Here is a 17,963-nt window from a genome sequence, read left to right as displayed (position 1 = left end):
TTCATTGAAACAGCCTCAGGAGGAACCGAAAAAAAATTATGTTCCACTTTGAGATATTAGTGAGCACCACAGTAACCTGTCTGACAGGATTCAGCCCACACTGCCTCTGTCCCTGCAGCCTACCCTCACCATCCCACCAAGGGCCAGCCTGGAAGGACCTGCCTTCACCCTCTTTTGCTGAAGCTGCTTTGTGTTGTGCAGAATAGTAAAGCCACCAAGGGGAGCAGGAGAGATAGAGAAAGGACTGTCTCACCCTGTGGTGAGGTTTATTACCTAGCAGTGAGGAAACCTGGTTTTGAATCCTGCACTGCTTCATGCTTTGATGCTTTATACAGCTCTTCTGTATTTCCATCTGACATACCCTGGACAGAAACAACTGGCAATGCAGTGAGCAGCACTAAGCCCCACATTTCATGCATGTGTTTGTTTACATGTGCATCCTGAAAGGGCATGGTGTGACCAGGAAGTCCAAAATTTTCTAGAAGTGTCAGACTTGGTGTACATGGGTTGAGGAGCACGTGACCCACAGAAATGTCTGGGATTTCTTTAGCAGAATTTTCTGAATTGTGGTGGTGTAGCTGATCAAGTTGCCAGCTGAAATTCCAGATAAATGGGGATCTTTAAGAAAAGCTAGATTAGATGTGCAATACCCCTGCTTTAACAATGCTGCTGTTGGACAAGGAGGGCTCCCCTCCTGCCAATAGGTGTCCAACCAGTCACATAGGGAGTTTCTCTTTGTCTCTGGCCATGGTATTTGTTTGCTCTAAGGACAGTGGAGCATCCTGATAGGATAAATTGTCTTGGGGCCTATGTTCCTTGGCAAGGGATGTGGATCTGAACACCTTTGGATGGAGAAAAGTGAATCCAGCTCTTCCACACGCTCCATGGGGGAAAAGGGAGAATGGATCAGCTATCCTTCTGCTTTTCACAGTGAATCTGCTTGATTTTTGAAAGGTCTTGCACAGTTAAGTGAAGGATATGCCTGCGAATACCAAGAAATTCCAATCTTTTGTGGCCTGGAGTAAGACACTAAAAATCAAAAGGGAGGTGAGATAAACCCCTCATTTTGTTCTGTTGGCTACTTTAGGATCCCCATTTGCTCACCAGCTTTTGCTGTGTCCAATCTAGGAGCCAAGCACAGAGCCATAATGCTCCTTGCACCCAGCAAACAACCAGAGCCTGCAAAGCTGAGCACAGTGGCCCTTACCCCCTTTTGTAGATTCAGCTTCCAGTCACTACCTCTTGCTAGCACTTAAAAAATCCAGCATTTATGGTGCTATTAAATGTTTAGAGGTCTAGTATGACATTTCTGAGAAGAAATAATGTCCATCTTTTGTAAAAATTAGAGGTGAGGATATGAAACACCAAAAGGAGAATTGCAACAGTAGGAAATTCTGAGATCAGTAAGATGAAAATTTATGGGCTCTTTTCAGAAGTTTTGAGAGGAGGCCTTGTAATCTTGAATAAATTCTTTTAGATTTTATTGATGGCATTTGCTTTCTCAGAACATGCATTTATCTCTTTTCCTATACATGGATAGTAAAATATTGCTAAATCTTGACTGAGAAGGAAACAGAAGATTAATACCCTCTTCTTTTAACAACATATTCTGTAAATTGTCTGATAAATCAAAAACCCTAAAGGCATTTATGTTCTTTTATAAGTAGAGTAGATTTGAAGAACTTTGATTTCTGTCCATTTAATATAACTGGTAAAAGCAACCAATTGTTGACTTAGCTAGGCTATTGACTCTCTTGACTCTGTGTTCAGGTATTACCGTATGTGGTATGGTATTCCCTCATGTTTTGGGTGAGATGACTGACCAGTGGTAGCTCAGCAGTCTGTGTGACCAGGTAATAAAAGCAATGTCAGTCCCTTCCCAGTACTTGGGAGATTACTGAAGAAAAGAGCAGACAGCATCACTGCTGCTCAGTATCTGTATACCTTCTCTGTTAAACTTCTTCCAGCGTAACCACCCATTCACATTGCTCCACCATCCATTCCTTTTTTTTTCCTTCACCAGAACATCCTGCTTTCAACTCACTCTATATGTAACAAGCACCCTTTGTGTATATGTCTCACCCCCACCTCTGCCTCTCATTTTCCCCAGCAGCCATCCATGTGAGTAACCTACTCGCAACAGAGCTTGCTCATAAAACCCAGACAAATCCACAACTGTTCATCTTTACCCCTAGCACTGTCCATCGAGGTGGATAAAGGTTTGGTCCTGCTCACCCTCCCGCCCAGCTAGCTACAGGGAGATATAGTGATAGTTGCGGTAACTATCCTTGTCCACATCTGAGAGTACTTGGACATTCTTCCATGTGTTTCTTCCTCTTGTTCCCTGTGGGTAACAGTGTGTGCAAACACACCTCAAGTTTACTAGTACTTGTGCACAGTGGAGCCAGAACATGCACTGTAGGAGTACCTTCATCCTCAGCATAGCTTTCTGCAGTAGGTTAACTTTGGGAGAGGTTTCCCATCCAAAGACTGAGCTAGGTCGACCTTGCTTGGTGTAAAAAAGTCTTGCAATATCACTGTATAACCCAGTGTTGAAGCATGGAGCTCTAGGATTGAGGCTAGGCCAGAAAGAAACCAGATTTTTTTTCTCAAATCGTAATAGCGCAGGAACGTCTGCTTAGCTGAAAAATGTTCAGCTATCTATCGATAAGATGTTAAAAGAAACTAAACTAAATGTAAAAAGGGAGTGAAAAATAGTTATTGACTATCCTAGCAAAGTACTGTGGTGTGATATTGCTGGGATTTTACTTATATATAGCTTATTATTCCTGACATTTCAATAAGATGAAAATAACCCAAAGTCAAATCATGGAACTATCACTAAAAGCATTACCAGATAAAACAGGTGTTAAAGGTGCTGAAGAAAATCTGTGTAACATTAGCTCTGTATTCAGCTCACCTTAGCACACTGATTCCCTGTGAAAGGTAGGATGTGGAGACTGATCTATAAAGCAAATTCAAAAAAAGAGTGCCCTTTATTTTTCCTATGCTGTGCTATAAAAATATTACTCTCCCAGATATGTTTTTCTAAAAAAAAATTTATATTCCAAATGTGAACACTAGAATGTATCATCATTCTTTTTTCCTTGCATAACTGATATTTGGATACTGAAAAAAAACAAAAAGGCTGCAGAGACATTAGTCTTCTCTATTTCTTTATTTCTGGTCCACCTTGATATAATCAGAAGAGTATGCACAGTGCAGTCAGAGAGGTAAAAGCAACTCATGTAGACATCTATGAGCTAAATTTTAATGCAAAAATTACTTCCTTGCCTTTCCACAAACAGAACCATTAGCACGTTTCAGTGTAACGAATGCAACTGTGAGGAAGTTACACCAGTTTTCATTAGCCATTAATTCTTCCTCATTTTCCTGATTATTATTATTTCTGCAGACAATTGTGACAAATTAGGGAAGTTATACATTTGGTGCTTGAAAAATTATGAATGCTCAGACTATCTGTTTCCTTGTTTAACATCTCTGACATAGCCCCTCCCATGCCACCAAACCACACACTGCAGCCTGGAAAGCACGTATGTTGCCTGATAGTGCTTCTACAGAACCAGGAATTTCCAAAGCCTAAACTGATTCCTGCATTAGCTTTTCCTCTCAAAGGGCTTTGAAACATCCTTTTCTTGTTTCCTTATGTGGGAAATAGTAGCCTTCCTCATTCTTCTGTGCTGATTTTTCTCTCCAAAAATGCTGTCCTTCACTTTCTGTGATCATTCAAGATTTTCTCACCACAGAGCTGAACAATTAATGATCTTCTGGTTTCTCCATGTGTGCCACATCCTCTCACTGACTTTTAACAAAATTTAAAGATCACTCTGATAATATCTGTAAGTATCTTAAATAGTCCTACCTCACATTTACTCGTCTTCTATTTCACAATATTCCATTAAGTCAGTACACCACTAGTGTGCAGGAAGCAATTCAGGTCCTGATCCTGTGCTGACTGAATCAATGACAAGATTCTGCTGCTTGCAATGGGCTGTATATGACATGACATCCAGTATTTCCACACCTCTCTCCCTGCAAAAGAGATGACGTTGTACCTGGTGGCTTCCCAGATAGCTCTTTAATAATAACCTTCTCATTGCACTTCCTTCCAGGCTCTCCCTGGGCTACTAGGACTCCTTGGCAATGTGTGTGACTCTCCTGTTAGGAGCTATCATGTCCATCTTATCATACACAGTTGTAATATGAAAACTCCTACAACCCATACCCGTTTTAGGACTATAAACATTTTCTTGGGATAAATCAGATATTTCAGTACAGGATCCAGAGGATCCAAGAGTATCAACCTAAGACATCTCCTAGTAGCCATGCTGCTTTCTCAAGCTTTCAGGGACACAGCATGTTCTTGTCTTGGTCAATTAACGGCCAAGCTGGTGCCATCACTAACCTGCCCTGCCGCGTGCCTAGAAGCTTTATGAGCAGAACAATAAATTCACTGGTAGGCATTTAGCCAGCAATCAGAGATGACCTTGTATTAACATGAGGGTGGCTATGTAAGCAGATTCCTTCTTGCCAGGAAACAGCACAGATGATTGTACTTTGGAGAACATGGAGGATCACTTGTAATCTCTGAGCTGTCCTGGTAGAGCCCATGAACTGTCTGTGGGACCTCTGCTTCCCTTGAGACATGTGTAGGACTCCAGAAACATTTACCATTATATTCTGAAAAGGCAAAGATTTACTTCTTTACTTTGAAAATAAAAGTGTGACATTAATTTGATGTTAATGGATCTCAGTTATTGGGGTAGGATCACCACAGGCCACAAAGCCAAGCCTTGCTTTCTGTGGAAATGTAAAGATGAGACGGATGACTCATGAGCATCTTTTCTTCTTTTATCTGTCTGTGTATTTGTTTATATTAATGGTGCTGCTAGCAGGAAACAAGTAGGCTCTGAATTAACATAACCAAGTGGAGAGGAGTTTTGGTTGAGGCCCACTGAAAAGAGTTTTACAGATGTTCCCAGAGGTCAATGCTAGAGTTCCCATCTAGTGCTTCTTAATTTCCCTTTACAGTAATTCACAGAAAGACAATGGCAATACAGCATTCAGCCTGAAGATGGGAATCTTTCCACTGCATCTGGATCATTGCGTGGTGTGAGCTACATGCTTGGTTGCTTCCTCCCCATTCATTCTTCAAGGGTGGATGGGAGAGACGTAAAACCTGCCATAGTCCTATAGCATCAACCTAGAGCTAGAAAGTATGTGCTTCCAAGGATGTGGAGATGGAGAACTTGTAGCAAGATTATAATCTGATGAGGCTGTATAAGAAAATTCTGAAAGAAATTTCTATCTATTTGTTAAATGATGTGCACGTGGTGGGGTTGTTACATTCATAACTGTGCCTGTTGATAGGGGCATGTACTACTGCGAGTATAACCTGTGACCTGAGAGGGCTACAACTCTAACAGCTAAAAGACAGCCCAAAGTAAGCGTATGTTGAATCTCATTTGACTAACCCAGTATACAATAGCTACAAGCAAAGAAGCAGAGTTATTATGGATTCTCTAACATTACTAAAGCCTGCATATAATAGCTGGCACTAAATGTGTATCTAACTGTATAGTATAGCTAATATAATTACATTATCTGTACACATAGTTGCATAGACTAAATATTGCATTCATATTTGCCCTATTTTTAAAATATATGCCATCAACAAAAAGGTTTAATCAGTTGGTGAATGCAAAATACTGAGTGTCTGATGCTCTCACTTAATGGCTTGAACTATCTAATGCTGTAGCATGTCAGTTTTTGTTTATTAGTAAATGAAGTGCTGTTTGTGTCAGAGACCTATAATGGCTTGGGTTAATGCAATCACCTCTAACAAAGAGCTACCCTTGACGCCTGCTGAAACCTTTTAAAAGGCAGACTGCAATCATAGCAGAGCAATGTCATGTGAGCAAAAGACATTGTGGAAACTGGTAGATTATAAATTTCTTTCACTTCCTGTATTGTAGTAAATCTTAAAGAAACAATTTGAGTGCTCTAGGAACACTATGCATTGGGAGTTTTAAGCAGTCTCCTGTGAAGACTGACCTAGATTACGAGCCTTGGTAGTTCTTCCATTTGACAGAAGAGTTACTATAGTCCAGTTGATACATTATTGATATATTGGAGGGATGGGAGAATTCTGTTGTCATTAGAATTGAGTGGAATATTTTTCTCACTTACTGGAAATTTTAACAACTTGTTAAATTTTAAAACATACTCTTTTCAAAGGTACCCACAGTTGTTTTTCCAAATTTATTTCTTAAAGCTTTGTTTAGATGCGTTTTTGTCTCTTGAGGTTGAAGGAGGTTTAGTGCTACTATCTAGTTACATTATGATCTTGAAATAATCTGATTTATATTCAAAAACTATTCTGAGAGAGCTTATTACTAAGTATATGCAATGGAAAAATAATTCCTGTTTAAAGTTTATCTATTTCTTTACATATTCATTATCTCATCTTTAGTATTAGAAAAAGACAGGACATTGTGGTTCTGAAGGGAAACAAATGGACTTGAGAAAATTGCAACAGATTCACCATTTGGCCAGAGGAGGGAGCGCTGCAGCCTTTCTGGCCGGCGAGATCGGTGTTTTGGTCTAAATTGAAATGTAACAGCTATTTTGGCAATCTGTTTTTGTGCCATTAAACCTTGATTAATCTATTAATTATAACAATAGGTTATATTTTACTCTGTGTGCTTTAAATGAAGACAACCCTTATGAATTCAGTGGGGATGCATAAATATTAAAGGTAGTAAAAGTGGGGCACACCCAAGCTCATAGATAAAAATTTGATAGTGCACTGGGGATTCCTGACTCTCCCTGTGTTGAAACAAAGGGTAGAAAAGAATTTTCATGCAGTAGGAGTTTTATGTATTGTGGGTTGTAAATAGTACACCAAGAACATTAGTGAGATTTAAAATCAGGTGCAAGGATAAAGTTGAAAAAACACAGCCTTTTCTTCAGATATGTCTTAGCTTCCAGGCAGCATAAAGATAATGAGCAAGTTCTGTGAGTATCTATATAGCCAAGGGAGTAATATTGGTATAGCACTGAGACAAAAGCTTTTAAAACTGCTAATCTGCTCCTGTTTCTTAATGGGTAAAAAGCAAAACTGGTGGATCAAAATTACCATGCAATCAAATTTGGGTTTATGGCAGAATTCACTGTTGCCTATTAACACTGCTGCTAGTTGATCATAAGTAATAACAGAAAGGACAAAACTGCATTACACAAAAATGGAGGAAATATTATGACTGTGGAAGGAAGAAGCTGGCTGGGGGATAGGTTACAAGAAAAGGAAAAATGGAACCGGGGAAGGGGAAGAGCATCTTCCAAAGTAATTAAATGTTATCTATTATTCTAGTAATTCCTTGGATTTCATTGCATATGTCTTTAAAGATGCAAAAAACTGAGAATACCATATATTTTTGTTACCTACGTATATCAGTATCTCTGCCTATAGAAATCGGGACAATGCTAAAGCAGTTTTTCTGTTACTAACTACTTTGGGGTCCAAGCAGTTGCTTCAGTTGCTATCCACAGTCAGTGTTGTCTGTTCAGGAGCAGAAGAAGTATCAGATCTTTCTTCCATATCCAGTAGATGTATGCTTGAAGTAGGCTGGCTACAACTAGATTAAGATCCCTCTTTTTCTTCTGAAGACGTATGTCTCAGTGACACCAATATAAAAGTATTGCAGAATCGGTAGACTTGCTGGGAAATGGTGTATGCATAGCTAGTTCTCAAGAGCTAACTTGCTGCTGATAGAGGCAACTGGTTTGAGGATCCTACCCTGTTGGATGCTCCCTCGTGCTTTAATGTTCCAGATGCCGTGGCCTCTGTATGGGCTGTTCTGCAGCTTGAGAACCACCTCATTTACCTCCCTTATTAATTTCATTCTGGTACTCTTGTCATCCCCAGAGCTCTCTCTTCTCCTTGCCATTTCACCCTGTCACCTGTTCCTAAACCACAGGGTCCATAGCTAGCACGGGGGCAGTTAGCACAGCCACACACAGGAGACTGCTGCCACTTTAGCAACCTACTAGCCATATGGCCCTGGTCAAATCTCTGATGATAGTCCCCCACACTAGCAGAAGCAACAGTATTTTGATGTGCTGAAATGGTGTTATGAAATAGTGTGAAAACGACATGTGGCACTGATGATGGCTCGGTCCTATGAACTATGTCAATTTAGGTAAATCTGCATTTTTTTATTTTTTTATTTTTTTTTTTTTTAGCAAGGCACCACTCCAAAGAAAACGTTTTGGCTTGTTCTTCCTTAACCTGACAGTTTCATCTTAAATGGTAAAGAGCAAGAGTGCATTTTTAGACCCACTTTCCTCCCTTGTAAGTGTGCTCAAGGGCTGTTTGAACTGATCACTTAATATAATTGTCTCTCTTTGTTCTGACATCTGGGAAGGGCACATGGAAGAGTAATGGTCACATCTGCAGGTCATAAAACATACACCAGTGTAATTCAGGAAAAGTCAGCTAGTTTCAGCATCGGAGGGCTAACTGATAGACACTAAGCAGCTTGTCCTACTACTTTACTATTCAATCTCATAGCTCTTTAGACTTAATTTCAAATTGTTTCTTTGCACCATTGCTGAAATACTGCTTCTTTTCTAATCTAAGAACTAAAGGCTGATGAACTGCAGAGTATATTTGCAATATCCAAGTATTTCACCAATCTCCACAGCGCACAGTGGGCCAAATTCAGCCAAGTGCAGCTTCTAGCAAGCAGCTGAAACATCCAAGGAAGTCTGTTTTCTTGTGTAAACATGGTTGTATTTTATACACCAAGCATGAGCTGATTGTAAATGGAGCACAGGTGGATGTAGATTTAAAATGTGGTGGGTCTGTAAAAGTTGGCATTAAGTATACAGAGTCAATATAAGGGCATTGGTAGCAAGAAAAACCACCAGTGAAAGAAATGATGAAGCAGCCCTTTCCTAACCCTTCCCCCAATTTAATTTAGACAATCTTCCATGGTCTCAGCTTTAAACCTGGGTTAAAGCCCCAGATTCAGCACTGGGATAAACTGAATTCCACAGGAGTTGTGCCCATTCACACAAGGACAGAGTTTGTTCCCATAGCATAAGGATGTGCCTTCCCGCCTGTAGTTTCACCACTTGAATGCTAAGTTACAGTCCAGAAACACTTGCTTAATATTCCTGCTTCACTCAGTGTAAAACTGGCACCTCCAAGAGCTCCTCTGCTCTGGCCAGCTTGGTATATCACTGTGAGATTTCAAAAAAGGACTGCCTTCAGCGTTTTTGTGGATTGTTTTCCAGTCATATAGTGCTCCCTAGCAGATGGCTACATCCATCTCCACTACAGTCAGCAGCAACTTCCTTCCTATACCCATAAGTGAACCCCTCAGAGTTGTAACCATCCTGTGCGTAGGTCGCTGAGACACCGGCGTCAGTGGGAGCCTACACAGCCGTACGGCTCTGCCTGCGTCAGTCAGAGGTGGTGAGGATCAGGGCTTAATAAATAGCAGTCAATCAGTAGCACTAACACTGAGACTCAAGCTATTGGAACAATTTAGCTTTAGATTATTTTATTTAATTTTTTAAAAAGCTTTTCTCACTTGGCCAAGCCTATTACCTCCTACATTCTTCCTTCTTCGGTCTGAATTTCATGGGTTCAGTTTGCATGTTTGTTCTGCCTAAGTGGGGCAGCTGCATCCAGTGTGTTTTTGCCTATTCAGGGCTTTTTTTCTTCTCAGTTCAACCTTTTTCTCCTTCATTTGGCAAGTAATTTCAGGGATGCATAGATGTAAGGGTGTGTTTGCTTGTTTATTTTATATACATGACAGCACTTATATAACTTTTGAAGATTTACTTGCTCACTGATCCTATAGAAGATAACTGCACCTGACATTTTACATTTCCCTGCTAGTTGGGTTTCTGGAAAAACTTTCAAGAGCATTAACATGAAAATGACAGGAGCAACCCCTGTGGTTCTTTTCCCCTTCAGCTCTCTGCAGTAAAAGAACATCCTGCACTGCTTTGTTTTTCAGGTCGATGGCTTCCTGACACTTCTCTTTGGCCTGGTTAGCATTAATACCCTTACAGTAATTAGTGTGACTCGCTACATCAAAGGCTGCCATCCTGAGAGAGGTAAGGAATAAAGACACATCCAGTTCTGCATTCATTGAACCTGGTGAAAAATCTGCATTTCTTTCAGTCACAGGCTATATTAAATATAGATTATATACACTGGAAAACAGGATATAATGCAGTCATTTACATTACAAACATGTTTGCATAGAATCCTTCAGGCTTAACCCCAATAAAAGCCAAATTATTACGAGTACACTTTGGTCACCAGGGTGAAATTCGCCCTTGTGCCAAAGATACCATAGGTCCCACTGACCTTCTGTATTCTTCAAAATGCAACTTCAATGACTCCTAGGTGATGCATACATCATTGTCTGGATCTCACTGTAAGAAACAAATTTCATCTTCTATGAGGTGATGTTTGGGAATTTTACAGTTGATGATAAGATCATTGGTTCAAAAGGCTGCCCTACATCCATTTTCACTCTTAAGGATGTTTTTCCAGGGTTTACACAGAGCAGGCACCATGGACTGCTTTAGATGGCACTAGGAACGTTCAGTCTGCACATCTTGCCTCCAGCTTTTGTAGCACTGCACAGCCTGTTGATCTGTAACCTGAATACCTCAAAAAACTGTTTATTACTCTCTCCAATGCTAGAAACCTTTTACTAAACACGCTCTGTTTGGGTTTTTGTTGGGGTGTTTGTTGTTTTTTTTTTTTCCTAATTTCATTTATTCCTTAACCTTTGGTATAAATGCCTCTGTAAAGGCATACGAGTGTCCCGCTCTACAACTCTGGTCTGAAATCCTTTACATCGTTCCTGCCCTGTGAAGCCTTCATCAGCAAGCCTATACAAACATGCCATCACCTACCCCTTTCCCTTTACACCTCTTTACATCACCACACTCACCCCATACAGTGCATTGCACAGGATCAGTAGGAACTTTTCCTTACCATTCATCCTGGACCTCCTCTCTCCTGAAAACTGACTTCCACTAGGAGCCTTATGTAATTTCTCTTATTTTTACCTACACCTTCCATATCATATATTCTCCCCTAGATAATGTATAATCAGTTTGCATGCCTTTGTTATGACAGGCTTGCACCATCTTTCAGGCGGGAACCTATTAATGTCCACAGGTAAAGCACGCATAAATATACTGAATGCATCATATGAGTATTTCTCTCTAATAGCATGAGTAGTATTAGCTGTGAAAAGAACTTCTACAGGGAGGTCTTTTTTCTGCAGGAAGTTCTTCTGTGGTTTGTTGTAATGATAGACTTGTTGAAGTTAATTTTCAACACAAACTGCTGTTGGAGCTGCTACAATTTGGCTGTGATGTATTCTACATCTTACACTCATTGCATATTATGAAGTCATATTTAAAACCCACATTTCTCTTTTGCAAAGCTGTATCACATGTTTATCTGAGGGTGTTCATAATTTATGTTTGCCTCTTGAGGAAATCTGAGCAGTTACCCAGTATAACATTACAGAAAAGTTGAGGAATGGAGATTGGTGGATGCATAAGTATTTCCCACATAAATGAAGAAATAACCACAATGTACAGCAACAGCAGGACAGATTAAATAATTTATATTGAATGGCAAATGTAGTTTCAGCATCTAATGTATTTTCTCCTTTTTATCAGGGAAAACCTTGAAGTGGATAAGAAAATCTTCTGAATTTAAACTTAGCTTGTTTGTTTCTGTGTAAAACTTAACATACAACTAACGGTTTCCTGCTTTTACAAAATTGTAAAATACAAGTCTAACATAGAATTTGCTAATTCTGCAGAATCTACAAAGACATTGTCTCCTGCTTAAAAGCCATTCATTTCCACTGTTCACAAATGGTCTTGGACATAAACTTGACCAATGCTCTCAAATTTAAGCTTTTCTTATGAATATGCATTTTTGTCTTAATATTTAAATACCTGTATTTTCCTTATTAGCTGTTGGTATAGGAGTGCATTTAGATTTCAGAGATATGTTTGCCTTTCTAGATATTGTGTTCTGACTAAACCATGCCATTTGCAGGTCACTGCATCAGCAACAGCAGTATGATGGTGGCTCTGGTTCTCATTTGGATAGCAGCTTTCTTCTGGTCAGCAGCTCCATTACTTGGCTGGGGCAGTTATACAGGTAACGGTTATCTTTCAGTTGCACTTATTTGGCACCTTTCCACTTAACTGAACAGAGATACTTACCTTTCTTGCTTGCTGTTTGTGATAAACCAGATTATTAGTGGAACTGAGAAAATCATTCATCACACATGACATACACAGAGTGTTGCCTGCTTTGGTAACAGCTATAAAGAGATTTTTTTGGAAGATATCACAGGAAAGACTTGGACCAAGCGCATATTACCTGTGAAACAAGAGAGGCCAGAATTACTTGGCATTGTTAAGCAATGAGATAAAGGAAACTATCAAAATACATCCTTCAAAAAAAGTCAAGATTAGGAAGCTAATCTTGAACACAAGTTCCAGCAAGTTAAACTTGAGACTATAATAAGACAAGCTAGAAAGATTTGGTGAAACAGTTTGTTGAAAATATGAAAACTAACACAGCAGAAGAAGAAGATGTCAGAAAGTTTGTCAGTCCAAGAAGTGATTAGGGTGCAAGATAAAGCCATAGCAAGAAAGGAGGTGGTAAGGGGCAAGTAAAAAATTTGAATAGTGAACACGGTGGTAATTCCATGGCTAAGAGGCATTCCCACATCAGAAAATTTCTTTATGAGGAAAAGTTGGAAAAATTGTCTCAAAATAAGTCTCTGTAATTTCAACAAAACAAAACTGTAAGTATAAATGGTAATGATATAGGAATCCTAACAACTCCAATCATGTGATTGAAGCTGTCCAGCAGTTATCTGCCTGGATCCTGTAGCCATCTGCATCCTTTGAGAAGTTGTGAAATTTATGAAGACTTATTAAAGCAGCTATGGGAATATAACCTCTTGCTTATTAAACACAGAAGCTTCAAGGTATCCCTGGATCCTTGAAGTTATGATTGGTTAAATCTTCTATCCTTCCCAAACCAAAATGTTACCAGGATATTAGGCTCAATGGATCTTTTCTTTGAGACAAAACCAAACTGTTTATTAGACTGTTCTAATTTTATGTCATAAAATTTTTTTGCACTCTGGATATGTCATAAACTTGTGGGGGGTTGAACTGGTCATTTTCTGTGTATCTTGTGGCTATCTCTGTTTTCTTTTTACGTTAATCTTATTAGCTCTTCATTTGTAGAAGGATTTCTGATGTCTCTTTTTGGCCTTAAACTGGAGCCAGGGACTTCTTGGGCATCACTGCCTTGTCAGGGCATCCAAGTGCCCCCATGGATCCTGTTTGTACTTTGGATTCAATTCCTTGACAGTGGTCTTCAAGAGCTCTTCTAGGAGCACTTTTCCCTATTGAGAATCACAGCAGTTTCAGGTTCCTGGGCTATCTGACTCTAAACACATTTCCATTTAGGGCACCCATGGAGATGTGGGAGCCCAGCAATGGCAAGTCGGGCAGCAGGCAGTGGTGCAGGCAGCAGATGCTGGTAGACCACAGTGCATTACACCCAGCTGCCTCAGACCTTTCATTCTACACTTCAGCTGCAGGGGTCCCCAGGACCCACTGATTTTTGGAAATGGTGCTTACCAGTGTCCCTGGGGAGAGGGGAGACAGAGTTCTGAATTCTGACTCACAGAAAATCTGCAGGATTTTTTTTTTTTATGTCATCTGGAGGCTGCTTTAATTTTTCAGTCAAAAGTTTTCACAAACCAGGAACCTGGAATTAAGCCAGATTTTATGGTTATCTTTTTGAATCTTGAGGTCTAGTGATGAAAATGGCAAAGGAAACAAAAATCTATTTCTATTACTGAACACATCCAGACAGCAACACCTAGAGTTTTCAGTGATAAAAATACTGAGCTCTTTTTGATGAGAATCATAAAAGAGATTTTAATCTTTTGCTCCTTTAATTCATCCTGTCTAAACCTCCTATCACCTGTGAGGAATTAAGGGACTTTTTTTTTTTTTTTTTTTTTTCAAAGTTATAACTGGATGTCAGGGAGAGATTTGTTGCTAAATCATGCAGGCTTCACCTGTATTGTATCTCCAGGACTTGTTAATGCTTGACTTAAGTAATTTTGGTTCATGCTTCACTTATTTATGATTCAATTTGCTGCCATGTCTGTCAGAAAAAAACAGCTTTTTACACTTAAAAAGAAGAATCAGCAGTTCACAATCTACAGAAAACCCCTAATGCTATCAAACTCAGGTTTTCTATCAGGACACATTTGCAAACACATTCGAGGGTCTAAAGAAGTCAACTGTTATTCATAAAAGTATTTAAGCAGAAACTGCACCTTATTCTCTCTGCCTTTCCCTTAAGTACCTGATCAACTAGTGTTGTTTTGTAAATCCCACTGGCTGCAGACCCTGCGATCTGCCTGACTTCATTTTTAAGAGCCTGCAACTCCTTTGTAGTTGCAGAAATGTAAACTTCTCATTAAGCAAAAGGTCTCGTATCTTTCTAAGTATGTTTCATCTTCCCATAATCTTTATCATCAGCTCTATCAGTTTACTTTCATGGCTCTTGTTACAGTAAAAATTTCATTGCCATTTTGTTCCTATTAAAAAAAAAAAAAAAGATTATTTTTATTTCCTACTTTTCTATGTAAGTAGTGACTTTTTACATTTAGAACATTGTCTCTTTACAATTGCTTGTTATACTGTTGCAGTGCTCATCTTAGGAAGTTACTATCTGGAAGATTATGACAAATAAGAGTAGATAACACTCAAGAATATCAAACCTACTGAATTATTACTTTTTTTTTCCTAATAAGTATCACAATTTCCTATCCTGAAGCCAGTTTATGCCTTATGGATTTACACTGGAGATGTAAATTGAACAGACTGATAATATGCATTAAAACTTGTTGCAGTCTAGCTGGTCTTGAAAAATTGTTTATGTAGGAAAATATGTCATGGCTTATTAAATTAGAGAGATCAATCTATTCTTTACTCTTTAAAAGATAAAAAAATACAGCATTTGAACTGATAAATAAATTGCTCAAAGGCAGATAAATGATCTAAACATGCTAACCAATTTATTTTTGTTTTCCAGATCGCATGTATGGCACATGTGAGATAGACTGGGCAAAAGCCAACTTCTCTACAATCTACAAGTCTTACATTGTCTCCATTTTCATCTGCTGTTTTTTCCTACCTGTCACAGTCATGGTCTTCTCATATGTGTCAATTATCAATACGGTCAAGCTAAGCCATGCATTAACAGGACTGGGTGATCCCACAGGCAGACAGAGGAGGATGGAGCGGGATGTCACCAGGGTGAGTTTGTGTTTCATGTTGGGTAGGATTTATCTCAATGAAATCTATCTTTCCAAAAACTGGTCTCAACTAGAACAGAAGAGAACAAAACCAATCAGTCACAATTCATCTCTCTGTAATCTCTAGTGACAGAGTCTGAACTCAGAGAAGAATATGAGGTTTGTTTAAAACTCCTACCCTGTCAGTTAGCTAATATTGGTGCTACATTACACTGAAAAATAATCTAAATATAATTGGAGTGGGTTATGCAGCACAAAACCAAAAATTTGGTTTGGCATATGCACTTTCTTTCAGAAGTTATGTTACTTCTGAGTATAAACAGAAGTTACAGTGGAGCTTTCAATTTACTTACCATTGACTTAAGTCTACCCAAAACCTGAATTCATATAAACATAGAGAGGACTGTAGCTATTTTAATTCCATTAGATGAGGCATTGCTCAAGCACACCACCATGCCAAAATTTGATATATAGCTTCTAGGTCTGTCTGGCTCCATTAAAGCAAACCTTTTGCTTGCCTGTATTCTCCTGTGAGCCATACCCTCAGGACAACCTGAATGTTTTCCTTCCAACCAAGTGTCCAAACTACTATTCCCAGTGTATTTCTTTCCTAATGTCATCTTCCAGAATAGATTTAAGACTATTCTTCTGTCTTTTAGGTTTCTATTGTCATTTGCACAGCCTTCATTATTGCATGGTCACCATATGCCGTCATCTCTATATGGTCTGCCTATGGCTACCCTGTGCCAAATCTTACCAGCATCCTTGCCAGTTTGTTTGCCAAGTCTGCCAGCTTCTACAATCCCATTATCTACTTTGGAATGAGCTCCAAATTTCGGAGGGACATTTTCCTCTTGTTCCATTGTGCCAAGGAAGTCAAGGACCCTGTGAAGCTCAAACGGTTCAAAAACCTCAAGCAAAAACAACAGGAACACTCCCAAAAAGAAGAGAAGTATGCAGGAGAAAAGCGCCCTGCACCAAGCCCTGATTCTGGGGTGGGAAGTCCAATGAACACTCCACCTCCAGCAAAAAGGGAAGTGTATTTTGGTATTCTCGATACACCATCTAATAACCCTGATATTGAATGTGATAGACTGTAAGTTTTGCAGCCACTTAACACGTGCATCCACTTTGTGTTCAGGAAGACCCTCTTCAGATCAGCACCTGAGTGACTTCCTAATTTCCAGTCCATCTGTTTCTTGCTATAGCACCAATGACTATACAAGTAAATCAGACAGCAAAGTGCTGTTTTCCTTCTATGTAGGTACAAAACGCTACGAAGCACATCATTACAATATGGGCAGCACACTCAGTGCCAGAAACATTCGATTTTCACATGCAGGCAGGAAGACCGACTCATGAAGAGCAGGCATTAGCTAGCAAAAGTAACTAATATATTCCTATCTAAATGTTATTAATTAGGAGATTACATTTCCAAATCTGTTTTTTGCTCTTCAACAGTCTCATCCATAGGGGATCGTTTTAGCTCCGTGCTGCTGCACAGCCCGGACTGCAGGAGGAGATGGACCCTGCTGAGGTGGCTGCGGCGCCGCGGCAGCTCCAGTGGCTGTGAGCTGGTATGCAAAGGCGTGTGCTCCCTGTGGGGTGCCCGGGCCTGCCCGCCATGGGGCTCCCAAGCCCTGTGCCTGCTTGGGTCTGTGTCTGACCGCCTGGGCCTGACTCTGAATGTGTCTGTGCAAGCGCCAGGAGCTGTGGATCTTGGCATTTTCTAGTCGCCGTTGCCTGAACAGTGGCTCCATCCTTTCCATCCTTGGTCTCCAGAATTATTTCCGTCTTCCCTGACCTTCCCCATGAGCAGGGCCTGGCTGTAGCATTAAGATTCAAAGAAGCTGGCCTTTAATTTTACTGATCTGTCTCCAAACTGGTTGTTTTACTACCTGACTATTTATGTGGAGCGTGAGATGTTGTACAGGCAATGAAACCAAAAATAACACTAAAGTTTTAAGGGTACTGATGAAGTGTGGCATCAGAGCTATTTACAAAATACAATCCAACACTTCACTGCTGTTTCTAAAGAAACTTTTTGTACCTGCCTATGGGTAAAAAATAACTTTTAGGCGAATGTAACTAAGTAGCAATTAAGAATAGGGATTTAAATAGCTAAACTATAGGCTTAAATCAGTACCAAGACTATCAGATGTTATAATATCCAATTATTCCACCAAGTTTATTTTACATAATCAAAGTGAGGACATACATATCTTCATAATTCTCCACCTTGGAAATTAACTGCATACTCAGAGACTTCTGTAAAAATGTCTCTGTATTAGCTGTGGAAATTGTGGGTTCATTTAGTGCCATTTGAAAGTTAAACAAGTGGGGGGGAAAAAAAGAAGAAAAAAAAAAACAACCCAACAACATTGGTTTCTAACCTCACTGTTATGTATGACTTTTTGGAATCTCACTGTCCCTTGTGCTAAAATGTAGTTGTTCTGCAAACGTATGCATTTCCAACTGTGTTTTTGGGGAAAGTTACAAAGAGAGCCTACCTTCATTTCCCCCATT

The 17,963-nt window shown here is 39.6% G+C and overlaps 1 protein-coding gene across 1 annotated transcript in view; it reads left to right on the top strand.

Moving 5' to 3' along the window:
• The window catches only part of LOC104528213 (opsin-5), a 30,569-nt gene extending 14,032 nt beyond the window's left edge, over positions 1-16,537 (top strand). The window contains exons 3-6 of the mRNA XM_010172149.1: positions 10,053-10,152; positions 12,134-12,238; positions 15,215-15,438; positions 16,097-16,537. Coding sequence (XP_010170451.1) covers positions 10,053-10,152; positions 12,134-12,238; positions 15,215-15,438; positions 16,097-16,537 — 870 coding nt within the window. The remainder of the gene's footprint in view (positions 1-10,052; positions 10,153-12,133; positions 12,239-15,214; positions 15,439-16,096) is intronic.
• The last annotated feature ends 1,426 nt before the right edge of the window (positions 16,538-17,963 follow it).

The sequence above is a fragment of the Antrostomus carolinensis genome, unplaced genomic scaffold (assembly GCF_000700745.2).
Source record: "Antrostomus carolinensis isolate BGI_N321 unplaced genomic scaffold, ASM70074v2 scaffold13937, whole genome shotgun sequence".
NCBI classification, from domain to species: domain Eukaryota; kingdom Metazoa; phylum Chordata; class Aves; order Caprimulgiformes; family Caprimulgidae; genus Antrostomus; species Antrostomus carolinensis.
The sequence above is the reverse complement of the archived record's forward strand: the minus strand, read 5'-3'. Positions and strand labels throughout refer to the sequence as shown.